The sequence below is a fragment of the Oxyura jamaicensis genome, chromosome 1 (assembly GCF_011077185.1).
Source record: "Oxyura jamaicensis isolate SHBP4307 breed ruddy duck chromosome 1, BPBGC_Ojam_1.0, whole genome shotgun sequence".
NCBI lineage: Eukaryota > Metazoa > Chordata > Aves > Anseriformes > Anatidae > Oxyura > Oxyura jamaicensis.
Window position 1 is genome coordinate 126,502,671 of NC_048893.1, and position 23,827 is coordinate 126,526,497.

Genomic DNA, 23,827 nt, shown 5'->3' on the forward strand with positions numbered 1-23,827 from the left:
ACACAAAGTGTGTGTTGATTGCTAAAATCAGTAGTTTCTTTTGCTGTGGTATTTCAGGTATTATCCCATGGAATGCTGTACCTGGCAAAGCCTGTGGTCCGATCCTGGAGAACATCTGCAACACGAACGAGGTACACAGGCATGACCCATATGCGACTTATGCCTCCAGGTCACTTAGGCACAGCATAATAACTAACTTGGTGAAACCTGGGGGAGGAAACTAATACTAAGAGTAGAAAGAAATTGATTTGGGCAGAATATTGAAACTACTCTGGCTCTGCTCATCAAAAAAAAAAAAAGTGTTTTCTAAACAGTTTACGTTTTTAGAGCTAAGATGACAGGTTTATTATCCTTACTCTTTAAAACAGCTGAAATGCATGTTATACTATCCTTAGTTATGTAAATGTTTTTTAACATCTTGTTTTCTCATTTTTTCCTCTAGTTCTACATGTCTTATCACCTGTTCATTGTGGCTTGTGCTGGAGCTGGTGCCACTGTCATAGCATTGGTGGGTAGCGTTTTTTTTTTTATTTATTTATTTTTACTGCGCAATGTGTTCCTTTCAGACTTAAGATGCTTTAAGATCAAATTTTATGCATCTTAAAAATGCTGATACTAGACATAAAAGAGGGTGAGCTGTAATCACTGTTACTTTCTGCTAAGCTTTGGTCATTACGAGTCAGCAGGTCCCACACTTCTGCTTTAAGAAGTCATTTTAACTCACCTGCTCTATCCTTAGGAAAAAAAAAATCTTTGCATGTCCTTTTAAAATCCTACTTCTACCCACTGTTGATATTTTTCTGTTCACTATTTCTTTTCGCTGTTATAGTTTATTTGATCAATAGCTTGTAACCTCTTGTTCTTTTTGTCTGGACCCAGGCAATTTGACTAGCCCAACCCTGCAATGCCAATCACAGGTAGCAGTTGAAAAAAGGGATGTTAATAATATGATTTTTTTTTACATGTCTAACACTTACTCTAGCTGCCGGCTTCTAACTTCTTATCAGCCAAATCCAGGTGTAATGGTGCCTGCTCTTTGGCAAAATAGCCTTAGGCCTGTGTGTAGATTATACTCAAGGGACAAAAGGCAAGTTAGTTATCTTGCATCTTCACCCTGGAGGAAGCTCAGAATAGCATCTGTTGTAAAAATATCAACGGTTGCCCAAGTGGGCTTGAGCCGTCACCTTGTTGTGTCTTACTCTCCTGTATTTTGTTCTTTTCCACCAGCTGATCTACATGATGGCTACTACATATAACTATGCTGTTTTGAAGTTTAAGAGTCGGGAAGATTGCTGCACTAAATTCTAAATTGTATAAGCCCAGTAAAGAGCTGCATTGCTGTAGCTTGAAATACCACTGACACCCTAGGCTAAAAGTCTAGCTTTCTGAATTTTGTTACAGTAATTGTAAATAGCTTCAGTAAGCCTCATTTAGCTTATCACATTAATAAAATGACTTCTTGTATATGAACTATGATGTGGATGAGATCTGGCTATTTTTTCCTGTTGAGAGGATTCAGTTACTGTCGGACCTTTTATAAATCGTCCTTTGGAAGATGGGACTTTTTCATTTGAAGTCTCCATTTGCTTTCTAGCAGTCATCTCGAAAACAAAGACTGGAACAGTTCAGGGTCAGAGTTACTCATCTATTCTTCGTCCTGAAAAACAACTACAAAAAACTCTGAGCATACAAATATATATGATACAAAATAAAAAGAGTAATAAAGTCGTGCCAGTCCCTTTTGGCAGAAATCAGAAGCCCCAGTATTATGAATTAGTCGGCTTGTCTTTCTGGTGCATGGATGATGAAGCTGATTATTTTCTTTTACTTCATTTTCAAATAACTGCCAAATCATGCTCTCTCTGGAAGGAAATACATCCTTGTATTAGCTCTGCGTAAAACAATCACATTCTGGTTTTGGACCCTTAACTTGTAAGAAATAGCATATAAATAGTTTCTGCTCTTGTACGGCTTGCACTTTAGTAACTGATTTCTCAGTAGCCAGATCTCAAAAATGTAAGTATGACTGCACGGGAAGCAAAACCATGCATAGATCATAGAGACATTTTTACACTGTTGGGGGAAAAATAAAAAGAAGTGAATCAATGTGTTCAGATGTAGATTTTTTGCATGAAGTACGGTGAAAAGATGTTGGGAAGAGGTGAATTCAAAAACCCGGAAAAATCCACACAATAATAATAATAAAAAAATGCTAATTATGATGTAAAACTTTTCACCTGAAGTTAGACAATGGGAGTTTAAAATGTAGTTATAACAATACATGATTAAGACTTCTTAATCCAGAGATTGCATGCTTTTGCTTAGTTTTGGACTCATGTTTTGTTGTTTAATTTTTCAATGTGTTAATGTAGCCTTGTTCACATAAATAAAACTGTTTACAATTTTAGGCTTTTTCCAGGGGGAGGGTGGAATTTTCATCTGCTTGTTGGGGGAGAAGAATTACAAGGATCTGTGCTTGAATATACATAAACACCACAACCTTAGAAACCAGTTCTTCTGAGCACCTCTTAGTTTACATAGGATCTAAATTGCCATGTACAAAAGTTTTTTCCCTGCTTCTCCCCATTCTGCATTTTAATTGATCCGTGAAACTCTTCAGCTCATTTTATTACTGTTGTACTAACTTTCTCTAAGTTGTGAATAACCAACCTAAATATTAGCATGCAAAATTCTAGAGATCTTTGAAAATAGCCTCTGTGCTTGTTTTAATAACAGAATGCTTATTAACGTAGAATAACTTTTTTTGGTCATTATTGTAAAGAGCGTCTATTAATCTAACTAGCAGCTTGCTTTGCCTCTTGACATGCTCACTAGCCATCATGCTCACCCTTCTCTTCCAGATCCACTTCCTCATGATACTGTCTTCTAACTGGGCCTACTTAAAGGATGCAAGCAAAATGCAGGCCTACCAAGATATCAAAGCAAAAGAAGAGCAGGAGCTTCAGGATATCCAGTCTCGGTCAAAAGAGCAACTCAATTCTTACACATAAATGTTTGCCACAGTAATTCAGCAGAAGAATTCTGTAGCTCTGACAAATCAACAAATAGCTGCTCTGCAGTACAGATGTGTGTCTACCAAACAAAATTATAGAGAAGTGTAAAAGCTTCACGTTCAAGCTCCTGGAACACGTTCATAGGGAAATCTTCCCATGGGTAATCTTCCATCCTTTCACGCAGAGAATGGAGGTTTTATTCCAGGCATTTTAAAAGGCAACACTTCACAATAAGTGACCAAATTATTCTCCTTTGAGACGTTCAGAATTTACTATTTGACATGCAGCATGAATTCCTGCACAAAACTGTGGCAGGTGCTCCAAACCAGCAAGCAGTAGATGTTTGTACAGACCTTAGACAAAGGCACGTGTAAGACGTGTGATTTAGTATCTCCGTTTATATACCAAATGGAACTGTGGCTGGCTAAGATTTCTGATAGCCTGTGCTTATTTGGAAGCACAGTTGCAGCGTTTCATAAGTCCTAATAGGGCAGTCTTTGAACACTCTTTACATGGGCCACAGGAACAGCAATCTACTTTTGTGCCACAGTTTTTTACGATGAAGCAGTCACTCTCCTGCGCTTACCTGAGTGTCGAGCAGATGTCCCAAGTTTTAATCTTTTTATTAACTATTTAATGGAATGTAGATGCTTGGATCTGGATAATGATCCCCTTCTTTGAAAATAAATGTCAGCTTTGCCTTAATATTTATTTTCTATAAATGTCTTAGCATTTATATAGTGGCAGGAGACCATTATCCTTCATTTTAAGTGAAAAGTGTTACCTTATTAAAATGACACTGATGTGACTACTCCAAACGAGCAGATGATGAAGTTTGCAGAGTTTTACACAATAAAACTTACAGCCATAAAGCAGAATACAGGATGTCCACCTTTTCTCTATCTTGGTGCTTAGCAAATTTATAGTCAGTGCTTACGTGTTTTCCTTTTTACAAATTAATTAGCACATTACGAAAACGTGGTGTTCAGAAAAAAAGAAACAACAACACAAACTGGTGCCATTTTAAAGTCATTTCCCATAGAAGTCTGCCTTCTAATTAATGTTTATTTCAGAAGCTTTCAGTGATATCTTGAGTATTAGTGATGGTATATTTGGTGTTTGTTCTATATGATATATATATATATATATAAATGTCGGGGGAAAAGTAAATTACATCAGTCATTTGAAAAAAATTGAATATTCAAGTCATACCCATGTTAAGCTGACGTGTGGTTTGATCGTTTTGACTGTTTGCTGAATATAAGTAAGTCAAAGGAAGCACAAAACTTCTTTAAGTCAGTATTAAGAGAAAAGGCATTTTGGGGGGTTTTAACTTCAATTATAATTTTTCTGTTAAATATTGAAGTCTAATTTGACAGTTTAAAAAGGGGGCAAAGTTGATCAGTGTAGAGCAAATATGACAAAATAGCCTAGTGTATGTTCTTACCTGTTGCATGAAGGAGACATTTCTACAGCAATGCAGGTGATGTTCTAGCCCAGTGTTTGCATAAGGGTAATAATGGAGGCAGTGTCTTAAAGCCTAATTCTTTTCTAATTCAGTGTAGCTATTACTGGGAGTTTTTGAAGTTTTGTTTAAGTAGTCTAATATTTTTATGTAAAGAGCATTAAATTTTGCTATGTATAAATTTTTGTAACCTAACAGTGAATCAATATTTTCTATCAGTGCCAAGGGCTTCCTGTAGTTACATCCAAGTGTTAAAATAAATATTTGTAGATAATAGACAACACTTGTGTATGCTTATTTTAAAACAGACCGACAGCTACTCTATACTAGTGCATCTCTGTTTTATATCTCTATCTGAAGTTAAACACATTCTGTTCAATATTGTCCATTTGATAATGTACTGCGAAAGGCTGCCCTGTAGGTGTATGCTTCAGCATGGTAAGTTTTCCTAGCATTAACTACTGATAGTTGTTCCAGGGCAGCATAAAGCAACAAGCACTATTCATCCCATGCTTGACATCAGACAAAACAAATTTCAGAGGAACTTTGTAAATTCCATCTTCCAATTTGCTGCAACATAAAATTAATTTAGCAGCATGTAAAATTAGACTATCCCCTAAATATTTTCTTAATTTAAAAAAGAAAGCGTGTCTCATTTGTGGTACGCCACATTTCAATCTCCAATGAATTCAAGAGGGAGCTTCAGTTTTGCCCCTAAATTCTGTCAAACTTGGCTTCATGTTCCTGTAGTTAGGTCAAGGTAAGCAGCCTCAAATGCAGTGCAAGTTGTACTATATGCTGCCGCCCCAGATTACTTCATTGATAAAAAATACTGTATTTTATACTGTAAATAAAGTTTAATGATCTTGCCTTTAATCTACCTACAAAATGCAAAGCTTAAATAAAGATGAGTTAAATAGCATTTTTATTTGAATCTCTCGGTTCTGGGCTGGTTAATACTAACAAAGCATGAGAAAAGGCTGCTTTAAAAGTGTTTGTTTCTCCTGCCGTAGCAGTAAAAGGGGCAAGTTAACGTGGTTCTGTCTGCTCTCTAAAAAAGCACAAACCAGGGGTTTCTATGGGATACCTTTAAAAACATGAGATAGTCTAAATGTAATAAAAAGTTCAGTTGTTACTTTGACCTACTGTTTGTTACGCTTGGTGGGGAACGGGAGGGGAGGAACAACATTTCAAAAGCTGTGGACACTTCTAGGAATTCAAGGCCAAACACGTCTACCTGAACATACACGTTCATTTCTTTACATAGCTTTGTCCTTTCTCTCACCATGCTCAAGGGCCTCCTGCTGGAATACTAACACATCTAGACTCAATATTAAAATTCAGTGACTAAAGTGGTAAGACTTCAATAGCAGCCTTACTCATTTATAATTATACAGCCTGCAATTCTTGCGCCTAGCATTTATTACAACTTCATTTACAGCCAGAAGCTGTTTTAAAAACATTTTATTGTAGTTAAAAGAGAAAAACAAAACCAGCTGCTGCTGTTGACCAGAAGCTTTCATCATCGTCTCCATGAGAAATGCCTGCAGCACTGTAGTGGGGATAGGAAAAGAGGGAAAAAAATGGCATTAAGTCTAAAGTAGTTTCTTGTATGAAACATACATTTGTTTCAGAGAAAGTTAAAGTTGCACACAATTTAATAGAGTGCATCTAATCACAGGCTTTAGTCAATGACAATCTATGTTGCAGTTTTCTTGCTGTTCCACCGAATAGGCAAGCCTTTAAGAGTGAGGATTTGGGCTACCTCATCCATCAAACAGCATTACTATCTACTACTTCGGCAGCACAAAAGAACACTGCACAGATACAATTCAGGAGCTCCAGCATAGGGTCTGGTGTGTAAAACAGCTCTTTGAAGGGACAGATAACACTGAATCATTACTAGAGACAGTGTGAGTCATTTTTAACCTGCTCTATATTGTTTGCTTAGATATATTTTTCAATTCTACATCTTCAGATAAACTGAAAGGTTTGATTGATATTTCCCCCCATAAAGAAACTAAAAGTGACATGCCCTTATTTATTGATCTCTAGAGATAACCACAGGAAATGCCCTAGCTGTGGAACTCTATCAGGCTGCCAAAAACCTCTCTGAAATAAGTAAGACATGTGAACTAGTTTGTTAAAAGTCCATGATGCTCCTAATAAATCATAGCTAGCTTCAATGCAAATAACAGATAGTATGCAAGGTACAGCACAGACAACCTTTCACAGGGTCATTACTGAGGAAGAATCCTTTGTGCTTCAGCTCACCATGAAGAACCTGAGATGCTGCTCAAGTGCACATAAAAAGTTTTAATTGTGACAGCTATGGAAACAGATCATTGAATATAGTTCCTAGATCCTAATTCAATACTGTGCCTAACTCACCTGTATAAGAACTGGGAGGATCCTCAATTATTTCAATGTATTTACTTTTTATTACTAACTTGTTTAAATTTATTTTGCTTTTTAAGAGGCAAATGTCTCAACCATAATTCATGCTTTAAGTATTAATTAGTAGGAAGTAATAGAAGTCATTTGTAGTAATGCATGAGCCTTACCTGTCATCTTTTTCACTCGATTTAATTCCCTCTGTGAGTGATATTTCTTGTATTTCTTCTTTTTTTGAATCCTGGCAGTCAAGAGGAAAATACACTTTCTGTAACTGGTTCTTAAGTCAAGGTTTAAGTGACTCTAATAATTGCTTCCGTACTTTAGGACACCTAATTGAAAATAAATTTCTCCTGAAAGAGCCGGCCTATTTCTACAAATGAAACACTGCATCTAGAATAATGAAGCTTTGGAAAAATGGGTTTGGACAATGCCTGAATAAAACTATGCTGCAGTCTGTCATCAAAGTAATGTTCACACATGTAATGGTTCTTTAAGGTCAAATTTTCCATCCTGCCAGATTATATTCTATCAACCTCATCGGTTGTGTTAGTGGAACACAAATCAACCTGTATCAAATACATCAAACTGATGTGTTTTAATTAGGATCTCAAAATACTATATTTAAACACAGACTACTAAAAAAACTGAGGATATATTTCTGTTTAAATACTGTCAGGGTACCTAACAAAAGATAAACAAAAAAACCCTACACATTTGAATCAACACATTTCTGCAATACAAATCCAAACACTCATTTCTGCAAGTTGTTACATTAAAGGCTCTTAATGAAGAAAAAAATTTAAAAATGAGATTATTATTTTCATTCTAAGCATACTTAGCAAGACACCAATTCAAACAATATTTTTTGGGGGGGAGGTGTTGAGAATAATCACCTTGTGTGCCAGTTCCTGCTCTCTTCTCTGCTGAATTATTTTCATGTATTTTTCTAATGGATTTGGAGGAGAATCCTTTACAATATCTTCAGCAGCAGAATTACCATTTTCAATTTTTTCTCCCTCTTTATCTTCTTTTTCTTCATCTATTTTCAATGAATCTTGGAAATGCTTTAAGACAAAAAAATCAAAATTAAATACTGATCATATCAATAAAACTACCTTTATACCTAAATACTTGAAGGATGTAACATTAAACTTGGTAAAATATGCCAGTGTAAACAGCATTAAACTTGCTACATGCAGTTCAAGATGAAATGTTAAGTTATCACTTAAATTCAGGAGTGTCATTCAAAAAAATCCAATCTGTTTGTATGCCCAAAATGCCATGAGGACTAAAATCCTGGCTTCTGCATATGGATGGATCTACATGTGAATTGAAGATGAGCTGATACAGGTATGCAAGTTTCTGGAATGGCCTCGTTTGCTAGTGTGAAGGGCAGCATGATCAGTACCAGTGAACTGAATTGAATTAACCAAGGTTTAAGTGTGGTAAGAGGCAGAAGAAAGGGGAGAGAACAAAAACCTAATTTTATACAGTACCCAAAAATCCCAAACATTATTTCGACAGGTGCTACATCAGCTTAAAGGGATTTAAACAAACTCCATAGAGCCTCCTTGTGACTTCTGCTTCAAAAAAACACACCCTAAATACCATTATAAAAGCTAACGAACAGGTGGACACTAACATTTTCTGGTGATGCCACACTCACAGCAGTCCAAACCGGAGCAAATGTATAGCTCGTTCCAATAGCCTGGTGACATCTGCATTTTAAGTTCTCAACATAAAACTGTAGCTTCCAGTTACATGAAGCATGGAATAAAAAGCATCCATTTCCAGGGAAAAAGTTACTTGGCATAAGAGGAAGTTCTAGCAAGACTCCTTGGTTAATCATACAGGTGCTCAAAATAACTTAGCCTCTACTACTTTCACCTTAAAAAAGCACAACATCTATTTTTAACCAACATCTATTTTACCACACAGCAATCCTAAACTAATATCACACTGTGAAGCTATATTACTGTCAGAAATTAAAATATTAAATCACCGTCTCTTTCTTAAACTGTTCCACTTCATTTTGCTCTCTTTCCAAAGCTTGCTCTTGTTCTTTCTCTCTCCTTTCTTCTCTGGTTCTCCTTTCCTCTTCACAGTTTTTGTCTTCTTTATTTTGTTCTTCAATCTGTCTTTGATCCAACACAGCTGTGAAAAATTATTTCAACATCTATGACACGATTTATAGATACTTCAATAATCTACTATGGTAGCATACAAATAAGTAACAGGTTCCTGTATAACATTAAAAGGAAATGAAAAACAACTGGAAATATATATAAATATATATAAAATACATATACTGGTGTTCTTATGTATCTGGCAACGTTTCTTTCCACCTCAATACATTTCAGTCTGGTATATGACTGTCTAAGGGTTGAACACTAGAGACAAAGTAGAGTCCAGGGAGTTGACAAATCTCTCCGCATTTCTTATTTCTAGCACAAACTTTCTCATCAAATCTATTACATTTGAGTTCATATTGCTATCGTTTTTCCCTATCTGCAATACAGTTGGTCATGATTGTTTACATTTTTAAAACAAAGTACTTAAAAAACCTTTGAACTTTATTTCAGGACAGACTGCTGATGTGATCAGTATGTTTAAAAAGCTATGTAAGTAAAACAGCATTCAGATAGCAACTAGATGAGCAAACTTGATATCGGGAATTGTTAAAAGCTAGGAAGCTCCTCTCTAAATAAGTAAAAATCACAGCGCTACTATACAGAGCAAAGTAGAAAAGCCACATAGGCTGCAGCAAAATCATCCTCATCTATCCAAATAATTAAATCAGCATTGTGACAATACAGTTTGCGAACTGAATCCAAAAAATGAAATAAATAAATAAAACCCAGGCATGTGGTACAGAAAATACTTCAAAATAAAAACTTTCAGGTCTTAGTTCTATCAAGAACAGAGGCAATGCTTAATAATCATTCTAAAGAAGGGGAAAAGAAATGTAAGAATCTCCCCTCCAGAGGCTGGGTGAAGGGCTAGGGCCAGGGTGGGGGAAGCACTGTTAAAAGTCTTTAAATTAAAAACACATTTAAACAAAACGAGGGTGCAAAAGTCATCCTTGTACAGTAAAGCAAAAGAAAACATTCTCTTTTCTTTATTACATAATTACCACTTTCGGAAAAAGTTTTCATTCATTTTGGTGCATATACCTACAGAATGTTAAATGTTTGGGGTTTTGTTTTACACATTTGACATCTAAAAAGGGCATTCACTTTTGTTTCTGAGCTGAAAACTCACTTAAGTCCTGCAGCGAAGTGGCTGTTGCTCGCATAGTGGTTGTGACATGGCTTTCATTGACAATGTCCCCAGATGGATGCAAGACATCACTTTCACACTGCTCTGGAATGTCCCCCTGATCTGGAGAAGAAATTTGAACAATAGCTTCATTATTTTGTAATTACAATAGCGGAGCAAAGGAATGGACACAAAGTGTGGGAATGGCTGAATTAGAACTCATAAATATAAGCACTAATTGAGCATTTTCCTTCCAACTTGACCATTTCCCTGAGGACGAAGAATCACGGGCTGTGCTTGCTTCTTTAATTACAGAATTGTTAGTTTTTAAATTAGCTATTGGAACACATCTGTTTACAGAGCCAAAAGAGAATCATGAATAAATATACAATAGAAAACCAAAATGTTTTCATTTCTTTACATAATCACGATACAGATCACAGAAAAATTACATGTCCAAGCTTAACTCATCCTTTTCATGCACATAAAACAACTTTTAAATTACTTGATCACATAACTATTTCTTTATTAGGATCCTTGCCCTCTTTGGTGCACAGGATGGATACTGCTAACTCAAATATTGTACATTATATTTTCATCTGTGCAACAATGGCTCTGATTTAAAAAAAAAAAAAAATACCACAATTACTTTACTTCCTCTGTGATCATCGCCATTACACTCAACTGCTTCTTAAAAATTTATGTGCAAACTATGCAAACTGCTGTTAACCCAGTGTCATGGAAGAAAGCAGAAAGAGATGAGAAGTCAGATGCAGACACTAGAGTTTTATGCAGCCAACCCAAAATACACAGAACCATTTTCCAGACATGTAATGTAAAATAGAACAGATACTTAGGCATCTCCTTAAGTTTTGAGTAAAGGTTTAAGAATATGAATTCCCCATCCTTCAAATATTATCAAGGCTTCAAGCATTTTTCTTTCTATTTCGTAATAAAAACTGAAGTATTTTGTATGGTGACAAACAAGACACCCAGGCTAACCAGTTTCTCTCTCATAATGGTCTGAATCCCTTCGATTCAAATTCTTTTAAAGGAATTTCAGATGAAGTTATCACACAGAAGTTATGCCAAACTGCCAATCTAGCAAACATAGGAGAAAGTTTTCAGTTTCTTACAATAGCAGCAAGAAGTCTTACCAGGTTGCCTAAGCAAATAAATTATATATATGTTTCACATAAGACCAAAATAATGGGTTATCATGCTCAAAAGTCTTTTTTTTTTTTTTTCCTCTCTTTAGGTTTAAATTATAAGGTTTTCAACAACAAATTTATTTGCATATGAAGCATCAGTATGTTTCAAGTTATATGTAACGCTTAATCAGTCAAAAAATTCCTATCACATGTAGATTCCTGTTAAATATTATATCTAACTTCTAAAAGCCTGTTAACCACACAAATAGGAAAAACAAATAAACAAAACAATATAGTGAGAACCATGTCAACATTTACCATTCTGCAAAGTAAAAAGAAAAAAAGTTAACATTTCATACAACTTCATTCCTTTACGTAGTGGTGGACAGCAGGAGATGCATTATGTCCTTAGGACGAGCGCATAACTAAAAGCAATTACTGCCAACAGAAATTCCAATCTTTTCTTGCTAGAGCTTACTTACAGTAGGATTAAAAGGCTCTCTATATTTTCTGGTATCTCCCACACACCATATTCTGTGGTATCTCCTTCCCTCCATTCTTTTTTTCTAGTCTCATCAACCTTTCTCCTTCCTCTCTCATTCATTCTTTATATCTTACACTCTGTATACTTAGATTTTACATTCTTCTCCTCCCCCTAATTTCTCCTGTGTTACCATCTCCGTATTTTAGCCATTCTGATTTCCTTCTACATAATGAGAATGTCTTTTTTCTGATGCAGTCTGAACCAAGTAAAGTACTGCTAATTTAGAAATCACTGGTATATGCAATCTCTTAGTTATTACTTCTGACTACGGCATGTCACTAAACGATACAGTGGTAAGCTATTTGAGCACAGCAGCTACTCAGGCCTAACTGCCAAGAAAATGCCAATCTATTCATATGTGTGATAAAGTAAAATTGAAATATTTAATGTGTTCCTAAAAGTCTCTAATGTGAAAGTCAACAAATGAATCAAAATCCAATCAAAATATGAGATGAGTAGAAACCATTAGTGGTTACAGGCTTGGTTCACATTAAAATAATGCATTCAAAGCTCATAAAAAGAAAACTGAAATGAGGTAAATTAAAATAATGTACTGAGTAAAACTTCAAGGAGAAATGCACAGATTAGTCACCAGCTTCCACTAGTTATCACTGAAGAGTAACAAACAGCACATTTGCTGTGTACACAAACAATAGCTTTTTTGTTTGGTCGGTTTGTTTTTAAAATACTGACTGCTGCATTCTCACGGGTTCGGGAGAGTGAGCAGGGGCATCGCTTTATCTTCCATATGACCTAACTGCACCCAAAGGAACAAGCCAGTCTCAGACTCAGGAAAACACTCACCAGCTAGGAGTATTTTTTTCAAACTCAGTTGTTCTTTCTCCCATAAAATAATCAGCTCCTCACCAACTATGAACTCATGAATGATGTATGACCCCATGACAACTCTCTGTCAGTCTCAAGAGTTTCCAGACACAACAAAATTTGGACATAAGAAAGGTTTTAAAGCATACTGTTCATGTCCTTCTCATTGATAATTTCACTTACTTTAAGCCCACAGTTGCATGGGAGATAAAGCTGCTCAGGCCCATCATTAATGGGTTATTCAAATGCTGAAAAACTAGGAAATAAAGCCAATAACTTTCTATTTCTGTCTTCTATAAAGTACATAAACTTAACTTCTGTTAAGTTTATGTACTTCTATAAAGTACATAAACTTACATAATCCTCCTCTTTCTACAGTACCTTACTTACATGCAAAATCTTCTAAAACCGACTCTGTGCCTAACTTCAGCATATAAAAAAATAAGGAAACATTTCTGCAGCACACAAAATAGAACACAACATAATGCCAGAGATAAATTCACATTTCGGTAACTTAACCATACATTCCAAGTGCACTCTAAGATATTCTGAAGTAACCTCTAACTTGTAACACTACTTAATCCTCAGTTACCAAAGGAAAAATCAACAACAATACTAATTGCTGCAGAAATTTATCTTCAGGGCTACAGCTTGGTAATACTTCTCTGATACTGGTCCATGAAAAACACTCCTTGTGATTTTATTTTGTGCAGCAAATATAGTAGGGCCACGGGTTAGTTCATATACTTGTACACTTTGCTTTAAAAGGAAAAAAAACTCTACACCATTTTAAAACATTTTGAAGCAACTGTCAGACCTATATGCATTAATGAGAACAAGGTTATGCAAGATTTCTGAACAAAAAGTATGTTCCCAAATTTCAGAACCAACTGGATTTTAGTATCTACTTACTGCTGCGTATCCTTCTCCTCTGAAAATGCAAATATGAAGAAAAATAAACTTTAATCACTTGAGACTGTTGTTTTTTTTTTTTTCTTATTTTCTTCAACTATAGTCTTAACCTGTCAAGACAATTGTCTTCCAACTGTTAAGCCCTACGGTGTCAAATAAACCATTTAAAATGCACTAAAGCTTACCTTCAAGAGAAGAAACGTGTTCTTCAAGGTCCTCGTACAATAGTTTCTCTGGTTTGGGGTTACTGCTGAAATCTTGGTTATCTATTTGTTGATTCTGAAGTCTGAAAGATGAAGGAAGAAAGTAAATAATTTGAATAAATACAAATGCTAAATCATTTAAGCAAATAGCTACCAGAGATTTAAATACAAGTCTTACTCCTAGGCACATCTACAGACTAAACCTAATGTAAAACCCATACAAGCACAATGCTACAACTTTCTGACTCCAAAGTCAGGGTATTTAAATACAGTTCTCTAACTTTTACCAAATGACAGCTCCATCACTCTGATAAGGTGCTGCCCCTGCAGCCTTTCCCCAAGGCCTACGTGTGACATAAAGCTATTGGATTAAAACAATATACACACTCAAAAGGCATAAAGAGGCATAAGGAAACAAAAAATAAAGAAAAAACGAGAAATACAACAAAGCGTGACACACAGTCAACTGAATTTTTTTTTAATTTGCCTTTTTTTGGCTCTGTGATAATCTAATTCCCACTTTCATGTCACTTTAACAGATGTGTTTGAAATGCATTAGGATTAGGTGTCTGGCAAAACATGTATTCAGGGGTGAAAATCTGGGTTCGATGAAAAATGGGGTTAGTGCCCTCATTCTAAATCCCCGTTTATCTAATCAGAAAGATGATGTGAAAGAACAATATCTCCCATGTGACCTTGCTACTAAACTGTGACCAGAATCAGAATAGAAAAATAGTACAGGTCACGAATTCATCAGCAGCTCTTTATAAAGGAGCTTACTTCACATCAGCTGTTGCTGGTGTTATGCTGTTCCATAAATACGTTTGTACTTATAATTTCTAAGCAATTCAGGACTTCCATGTGGGCAAAAGTAGAGAGAAAAAAAAAAAAAAAAACATACCCCAGTAATGAGACATGTTCAATAAAAACAGTAAGTCAGGGGAAAAAGAATAGATCTGCATTTTCAAATAACATCAGTGGCAAAAAAAACAACCTGTAAATTTAACATGGCAAAGTAGGTGGAACTCCAAGTTTTTGGAAGTCCATGTTTTTAGTCCCAAGAACATGCATGCCACATTCATCAATACTGTATCCTTTAATACTGTTAGGAAGACAGTACACTGCCACAGATTTAGCAAAGAGAGGAAAAGGCCTGCCTCATTAAGACCATTACACACGTGTACTTCCAAACAATCTTCAAAATTTGTTTTGTCAAAGTTGGCGACCAAACTCTGGACTGTACCTTACATCAATGTTCCATAAAGCAATATTGATGTGCCAATCAACACCAGATAAATTGCAAGAGTTATACTTAAAATGACCATTAGAGTCAAAAAACGACCTCCACTATCTATTTTGTTAATGTCTAAAATTATTTTTTTGGCCTAAAGCTGGTAACAACCCTCACAATCAGCTTCTTCAGCCCCACATGAAAAAGAAATGGTTTAGATAATAATCTGCCTTATAACTCTAGTCTTCCTGTCTGTATTTATTGGCTTCCTTCATACCACTCATATTTTTAAACACAAATAAACAAGGATCTCCTAGTCACAGAAGCAATTGTTGTTCCCCACTGACAGAGGCCTAGCTTAATGGCTTACTGGTGTTACAACATCTTCTTTTCTTTTCTTTTCACATAAATTCCCATTGCCAATTAAAATCTGCAGGTCATAAACTAATCCCACAATGCACATCAATGATGTGGCATTTGCTAATAATGAGAGTAAATAACTGGAAAAGCCCACACATGCATTTCTCAAATATTTCGTGCAAGAAAAACAGTCCAAGGCACAAGAAATTCCAAAACGCTCAGCAAAAGAATGTTTTCACTTTTAAGAAAGTCTTGGGAAAGCAACAAGTCAGAGCAAGCTATTGGGACTACATATCCTTGCTTTGTCGTGAGGAAACCAGGAAAGCAACTGCCACCCATAGGCCCTGGCCTGTTCTCTGTACCACAACTTGCTCGTACTGCTTACTGTTCCCATAGCATATTTATTCCCCTTTGTAAAGCTCGGACTCCACAACATCCTTCCAAGAAGTATGCTCCCTCACAGCACTGAAGCATTTTCCCAAATCACCTTAACGTGCAGGTTAACACAACCTTTGGTTTGCAAGTTCTGTCACAACACAGCAAATCTGATGCATGCCGTAGAAAACGTGAACAAATAGACAAAGAAAACAGTCACTTAAAAGCAGACAGCAAGCTAAGTCAGAGCTAATCTCACAGTTTCTAGAAATCCCAACAGCTTCTTTTCAAGGCCAAGAACTTAAAGGCTCTCCCCAAATTCTAATGATAGCAGAGATCCTCTCTACATTAAATGTGCATTAAGGACTGGATAGCAAGAAAATAAAGTCCTTTGAACGCCTGCTAGAGCTGCCCCAGGATGAACCATCTTTCTTCAACCATCAAATCTGGAATGATGGCTAGGACTGATTCAAGTGCCTTTTCCTAGGAAAAAACATATTATATATGAAATGCTCATTTTTTTCTGAAGACGTATTCAAGATTCTCAGCCTTGGAAATTGGATTACTTTTTTGGAGTTACTCAGCATAGATCTTAAAACACACAGGAAAAAAGAAAAGCTCTGCTACCTTTCTCCTTCCTACATGCAATGGAGACTGCAGATTTCTATTCTGAAAGAAGTTATACAGGCACAGGAATATACTTTTCAGAGAAAAAACACATTAGCATTACAACTTGCTACTGAAGTGAGAACGTATAGCTGTCTTGATTTACATTCTTAAACAAGCATCAGAAACTACTGAGTTTCAATCAGCAGAGGAAAGGTCACTGGTGTGAAAAACAGAGATACAATGGAAGAGAATGAGAATTGATCACTGAATTAGTGGTGGTAGGGTTTTTTTTTTGGTTTGTTTTTGTTTTTTATTAAATGTTTTTGTGTGTATCAGATATAACCTTGACAGCTTTTGTACATCAAGGATATGCAAAAGGACTGTTCTGATATGGGACAGATGAGAGATTATCACTGTTTTGGACAGGAATTTGTGATGAGTTTGTCATTGAAAAAATAATTTCAAGTCATTGAAACATGAAGTTTACCCCTCTAAATTTTCAACATTGTTTTCTGAAATGAAGTTTGTTCTCAAGTCAGTCCACAATTTCAGCAGGACTTCTCACTAGTCTTATCAGGATCATATGTACACAGATGACACAGAAGCCTACTAGAGGAATCAAAACTGCTAAATCCCAATAGAGCACATGAAAGCAAACTGCTAAAAATATGTTCACATTCACTTAATTCGCAAAAGGGCAAAAACATACCATGTGATAATTCATTGGCCACTGTAGTACCTTCACATTTCCCATATGCAACATGTTACAGGCAAATGGTCCAAAGTCATTAGACACCAAGGGAACTCAGATATACCTCAAAGAGTTTGACATTGAAGGTCCTTACCTGCCAGGCTGAACTGAACCTACCCATAAAGATTACCACATCTAAAGTCACACACATACATTCCTCACATTTAAAAAATATAATTTCTTATTAATCAAGATTTTTGAAAGCTCTTATACAGAATTAAACAACTGAATTGCACGCCACAGATTTACTTTTAGGAAAGTTTTAGAAAACCTGTTTTCCAAAATTAGCGATTAACTGAATATTAATTTATAAGCAATGAAACTTTCATTCAGCTGTGTGGAAGTTGTCTACTGTGAAAGGAAGTACGATCAAACAGATGGTCTAACTTACACAATAAATTTCAAGCATTGCACAACTTGTAGCACTCTTGAAACACGAGGATGCACAAAATACCTTGCTTCAAATAACAGCATCCAATAGTTTTAAAAGTTCATCAGAACACTGACACATGAAAAGTTTTAAATGGAAAAAAAGGAAAGGGATTAGGAAAGGAAGAAAATATTCTAAAGGTGGAAATCCTTACCCAACTTTAGAAAAGTTTTAACTTACAAAATCATGGCTTATTTGAATTAATGAAGCAGCTATCACCATGAACAGATGTATGTTGTTGTTGTTGTTTTAAATATTAAAAATATTGCTTTGTAATTAACGTTACCTAATTTTCTCTCTGTGACTGGATGGTGAGGAAGAAACAGACTCAGAACATGAAAGGATGTGTGGCTTTGAAATAGGAGAAAGCACCTGGTCGACACTCTGCTGGGAAGAGGCAAGGTACAAGTCACTGACGTCTGCAGAATAAAAAAACATATAGTTTATATTAGTCAGTATTTATCCTACTACTTCTCAGATATGACTGGTTTTCACAACACATGCATAATTGCACTGTGCACACACTGCCACTATAGGGAAGATACCATCCAGACCTATAGGGCTAAATATGAATTTTCTTGTACTGGTTATTTCCAACAGGGTAGGATCTTGCATGAAAACAGCACATTTGCTCAAACAGCAGAGTCTGTCATTTCAAATCTGCCAGTGACCCACACATAAAGGGAATTAAAAATATATATATTAAAAAGTTTGAATTTAACAGAAGCCAGATGAAGCAATCTTCATGCCACATGTGAATATGTAATTACAATAGCTACATGAAAAGATAAGAATATAGATAATTAATTGTAATTATGTAGTTTTAATAATGTCCTGAAGTAGTTATACTGAATATCAGCTTTTAAAAGAATCTCTGCATATCATAGGATTACACTTGTTGCAATTATATGGAATAGTCTGCTCTTTAATACTACCTGAATTAAGAGCAGTATGTGCTTAATGTACTTCCTCAGTGACTATTTCCACATAGAACTGATACTCCTAACAGCTGGCACACTTTGTCTCTGTCTTTACTGAGAGAGTGAGCAAGCACTGGCACCAGTTGCCTGGAAAGGCTGTGGATTCTCCCTCCTTGGAGATCTTCAACAGTAGCCTAGACATGCCCCTGGGCAGCCAGCTCTGGGTGTCCCTGCTTAGGCAGGGGTTGGAGCAGGTGACCTCCAGTGATCCCTGCCAGCCTCAGCCATGCTGTCATTCTGCGATTTTCCTGCCCCTTAGCAACTAATGAAGGAGTGAAAGACTATCACTGCTAAATCTTACTGTTCCAGTCATGCAAGAGAAACAATAAGCACAACTCCAATAAGGTCCCATATTAGCCATCATAACTTACCATCTGAAAGTTTCTTGTTACTAAGAACTCTTTCCAATTTGGAAACAGGAGTAGAAGAAAGGCATCTTGAAGAAGGTGTTCCTCTATGTGGTGGCGTTGAAGGATTTTTAAAGCCATCAGGCTGCTCACTTCTTCCAATGTATTTTTCACCTCTTGGGCTGCTCACAGGGGAGTGCTGGGAGCTAGGGTTATCCTCTAAAAGTTCACGTTGTGTAGATAAGGGGGCTCTACCAACAGTACACTGTAGAAGTAATGGGGACTGCATCTTTCTTGGTGTTCTGCTTGCAGCTGTATCCTGCATTACTCTGTGCTGGTAGTTTCTGTAGGCTTCTTCCAAATACTCTGCCTCTTTTTCTAGTTCTTTTATTCTAGCCCTGGTTTGCGCCATACACTCCAGGTCAGAATCTGGAGAAGCACTGCGCGTCTGTAACTGCTGACAGTAGCCAACTCTTGGCACAGCATTTCCCTTCACGACATCACTCACAACGGGATTCTTCAGGAATGTGCTGTCCACATAAATATCATGAGGTACAATTCTGTCATCAATGAAGTCAATGACAGAACGATCAACAAGGGAAGGCTTGGGGTTCCGATACACTTCATTTTCCAGAGCTAGGTGACCAAGAATGTGAGTGACAGTTAAGAGAGAGACATACATAACTAAACAGAAGTAGTAAAATGTGGCATTTAAATTCCAATTTCATCAAAATGATTTTAACATGCAATTTATTTATTTTTTTAGAATTTAATGTATTGGTTTAAATGCGTATTTTTATGTAGTTGCATAGTTTCAAGTTATCACTGACATTAATTGTACATATAATTATTTCATGTAAAAACGTACCTGGAAAATACTCACTTACTAAACAATCTTACACTGTTATTTCTTAAATCATGTTTAAAAGAATAATAAAAATGTCACCACTCTGGACACATTATATCCAATCATGTTGTTAAAGGTGATGGATGCAGGGCAGGCCAAAAGTCTGCTTCTATTTAGATCAAAAAGAACTCAGGAAAAAGTAACATAGCATAAATGTACTGTGTTTTTTTTGTTTGTTTGTTTTTGGTTTTTTTAGTAAGCATTCCTCAAAAATTATCAGTTAAATGGAAATTTTGGGGGCTTTCTGCTGCCTGGTTTGCACATGTGTCTCAGTAAGCCCAAAAGACCCATCTAGAGGGCTTCATCTTTCTCAGTGAAATGACCACATTATTTTCATTCTACCTAAATATTTTCTTCAACGACATCCTGAACTCTGATGCAAAATGAAAGTTCATGCATTACTTCGTCACTAAATTAAAATATATTTGCTGTTTTGATATTGATGAATTTCCAATTCCAAATGCTACTGAGAGTTATACCATAAATGAAAATATACATATTGGTCTAAACAATCATATAAAGTATTGCATACACTGAACTACGGTGCAACACATTGTATGTAATGTATAATCATTGCATAATTCAATTTCTTATTTTAAAATAAAATATATGTACCAAAACTTAAATTTATCATACTTGATATCAATTTAACAGGCACATTTAGAACTCCATTTCTTCAGCAGACTGAATTGCTCTGCAAAGCACCTTTGTTTTCTTAATGTCTATGCAAGGTGCCCAAGTCATTAGCTTTGATAACAACTGTTTAAAAGTTAGATTTAAAATCGTGAGATATGCAATAGAATTTCAAACTGATTATTATCTGTTAACTGATAACAATTGTTAACAATATTAACTGTTATTATGAACATTCAAGAATCAAAATACATTAAAACACAATTCACCCCCTGAAAAAAACATGATTATGTTATCACCAAACAATAATGTCTTTATTCTGAGGAAAAACATGGGCAATAAAAAAAAGAAAGCAAGAGTGTTTATCAATATGGTGAGCAGCACTTTATATATGTAAGTATATATTTATTGATCAGGGAGGAACATTTTCCCTTCCTCTTGTATGTTTTTTTTTTTTCTGAAAGGAAGGAAAATTGTAATCGGGCTGCATTTCAAACTGGGCTTTTAAATAGATTTTGATTTTCAACTTGAAATGTTTAAATGTTTAGACGTGAAACTACTCTGTGGTGGCATATTACTTCCATGCAACTCTAGCTCTTTTAAGCATCTGGAAGTTCTTATCCTGGTTAGGTAAGTGAACTTCGTAAAGGACCTCTTTGGTATAAGACACAAACCTGCCTGCGTTTGTTTCAGCTGTAGTTTCAGTTCTTCAACCTGCACATTTAACTTCCTGACAGTAGCTTCGGAGTCCAACAGTTGGGTCTTTAACTGGGCAGCACGCTCAACCTAAAGAAGATCAGGGGAAACAAAAAATATACTTCAAATAAATAGAATAACCCGAACTGTTTGAATACTTGTGTCCTAACTGTTTTTCAGGTCCAGCAAAACCATATATACACATAGTATCCCACTGAAAGCCAGAGCTGACAATTTAGTGGCTTGGAAAGATTTACTTTGTTTGGTTGTTTTATTGTGGGTGGGTATTTTTTGGTTGTTTTTCTAAGTTGTTTACATAAAAATAAGCAGAGTACAAACCATTCCCATAACTACATGCAGAACAGCCTCCACAGATACACAGAGAAATGTTAACAACATGACTAGAAGAAGAAAGAACTCAAATTATTAATAACGAATCATTTACCTCACTTTGTAGCTGCTTTTCCAAAAACTGCTTATCACTTTCAAATTCATCTAGTGCCAGCCTCCTGGAACGTTCTACCCTCCTCAGCTCTGCCTGGCAGGCCAGGTGCTCCACTGAGGGCTGGGACAATTCTTACCAAAAAGAGAAATACCAGACGGTCCAGACAGAGAATGACAAGCGTGCGCTTTTCTATAAGATACACCTTTGAAACTTAAAGACAATTTATTTTCAAGCATATCACAAAGTCTTTTAAAACTAGGCTTTGTTTGAATAAAGTACCTGGGGATTTTTTTTTTCCTTTTACAAAGGACTCAAAGGACTGAAGTTTTTGTAAGCATAGTTGCTTAAGGACTAGACCCAGATTTTCCTATTATGGAAGAAAAATACATATTCCTATCTAACTGGGTATATACACCTCTATTCTCTAGTAATCTCGGATGCGCATTAAAAATATATGTCACTTGCTAAGTACAGTCATGAGTCCTTAAGAAAAAAAAAAAAAAAAAAAAGCAATGTTCCTTTTGCCACTAAGCATACTAACACTACTGTTGGAAGTATTGTACTTCTTTTTTCAAAAGATGAAAGGGATATTCCTTGTGTTATTATTATAGCTACCACTTAAGTTGGGATTTCTATTATACAGACATTGAAGAAAAACTTCTAACCTCAAGGACTTGGATTGATTTTACATTAACATTAGTTGTGGTTTTTAGTGCAAATCACTAGTAAACGTAATACAAAGAACATATTTTAATGAAGAATCATTTCTAAAGAAATTCTTGTAGGGAAACACAAGCAAAAAAATTACTAAATTATTCACACTCACTGTCTCGAAGATGCTGGTTCTCACTGCGAGTCTCATCCAGCTGTTGCCTAAGTAGTTTATTCTGCACTTGGAGCTCCAGTTTCTCCTCCTTTAGCAAAGGATAGTCTGACACCTCTTTCAGTTTTTCTGTCAACAACTGATTCTGTTTATTTACCAATACAACTTGAGCTTTCACTGACTCCAAATCCAGCTGCAGAAAAAGAACAGTTTAGAGGCTTATAAGATGTTTCTCAAGAAAAAACTGTTACTTACTTTTAATACTACTTAACAGTGAATTTTATTTCACTTTTTCAAATGTAGTTCAAATGCACTCATTACAATTCAGCTTCTCTAAATTCATGCTTAAAATTACCTCAAGCTCTTTTGTGCGCGATACAGCTTGCTTGAGTTCCTCCTTTTTTGAATTAATAGTAATGGCTTCTTCATGCAAAAGCATAGCCTTCTCTGCAGGGAGGATTACAAATGCTAAATTAAATTAATAGACAATTACACTGAAAAACTGTATCAGAAAAAAAAAATAGTTCAAGGTGCTAAGTCCAACATTCAGTTTAATTCAATGCTTAAAAATGACTGAATGTCATGTATGTTTACACACACCTTCAAAATTAAGTAAATCACTGTGCGTGTGCACATATAAGCATGTGTACTACTTCAGAATTGGTTAAATCAAATTCATACACACAATACATCATTTCTTTCGCATGACCCTAACTTAAAAGTCTAAATATGCTATCTGTCCCAGCTCTCTTCTCAAGCTTCAGTTAAACATCTTGTGCACAATAAATGTAGAAACTGGCAACAATTCAACCAGAGTGTACCAGAGTTCAATTACAGAATGAATGAGCCGCTAGAACTTCAGAAAAATCTGGGAAACTGAAAAAGCAGGAGGCCTCACAGCCCTCATGTGAAGCACCAGCTTGTGGTTTCCACTGTATATTAAACTGTTAAACTGCAAGGAGTTGCTGACCTGCGATTGAATCCTGCTACATGTTTTTCAAAGACTAGGTTAATGGCTTTTTTTGCCATTTACACCAGCTTTACTGAACACTGTTACTGTTTAGTTACAAGTGTTTTGATCCTAGGTAGTAAATGCTCTAAACAGCTACTTTATTAAACTCAGAGAGATGGTTACCTTTATTTTTTTTCTCATCTTCAGTAACTTTATTACTTCTGGATATGTATTCTTCTTTTAATTCAAGCTGATATCTAGAAGTAAAAATAATTATGTGCCCAAAGTCCATGTGTATACATGCACGTGTGTTTGTGTAAATTCTAGTCTTTGCCAAAACTAAGCTATAATTATACAAATATTTGTTGATAAAATTAGTTAGCACAACCACGTAAACAGCTGGAAAGGGTCCTGCCAGTCACTTTGTTCAACTACCTGCTCAAAAAGTCAACCACCAACATCAAACCTGGTGAGCCATGTTTTTTCCTCAACAACTCTTGAAAACCTCAAAGGATGTAG

The 23,827-nt window shown here is 35.8% G+C and overlaps 2 protein-coding genes across 16 annotated transcripts in view; one reads left to right on the forward strand and one right to left on the reverse strand.

The window, feature by feature from the left end:
- Window positions 1-5,401, forward strand: part of GPM6B (glycoprotein M6B) — a 108,227-nt gene extending 102,826 nt beyond the window's left edge. For 6 of the 12 annotated variants that reach the window (XM_035330355.1, XM_035329785.1, XM_035329529.1 and 3 more), the window contains exons 6-8: window positions 58-131; window positions 443-508; window positions 2,862-4,760. In XM_035330355.1, the coding sequence (XP_035186246.1) occupies window positions 58-131; window positions 443-508; window positions 2,862-3,011 (290 nt within the window). In that variant the 3' untranslated portion in view covers window positions 3,012-4,760. The other 6 variants (XM_035330183.1, XM_035330030.1, XM_035329943.1 and 3 more) reach the window with 3 other exon arrangements.
- The window catches only part of OFD1 (OFD1 centriole and centriolar satellite protein), a 31,811-nt gene continuing 12,319 nt past the window's right edge, over window positions 4,336-23,827 (reverse strand). For 2 of the 4 annotated variants that reach the window (XM_035329201.1, XM_035329135.1), the window contains exons 10-22: window positions 23,492-23,565; window positions 22,712-22,803; window positions 22,360-22,549; window positions 21,534-21,664; window positions 21,067-21,178; window positions 18,877-19,488; window positions 17,812-17,944; window positions 13,752-13,852; window positions 10,138-10,257; window positions 8,879-9,030; window positions 7,770-7,940; window positions 7,044-7,114; window positions 4,336-6,031 (exon numbers count right to left, since the gene is read on the reverse strand). In XM_035329201.1, the coding sequence (XP_035185092.1) occupies window positions 5,953-6,031; window positions 7,044-7,114; window positions 7,770-7,940; window positions 8,879-9,030; window positions 10,138-10,257; window positions 13,752-13,852; window positions 17,812-17,944; window positions 18,877-19,488; window positions 21,067-21,178; window positions 21,534-21,664; window positions 22,360-22,549; window positions 22,712-22,803; window positions 23,492-23,565 (2,038 nt within the window). In that variant the 3' untranslated portion in view covers window positions 4,336-5,952. Of the gene's footprint in view, window positions 6,032-6,923; window positions 7,115-7,377; window positions 7,941-8,878; window positions 9,031-10,137; window positions 10,258-13,751; window positions 13,853-17,811; window positions 17,945-18,876; window positions 19,489-21,066; window positions 21,179-21,533; window positions 21,665-22,359; window positions 22,550-22,711; window positions 22,804-23,491; window positions 23,566-23,827 lie in introns of those variants that run through there. The other 2 variants (XM_035329278.1, XM_035329312.1) reach the window with 2 other exon arrangements.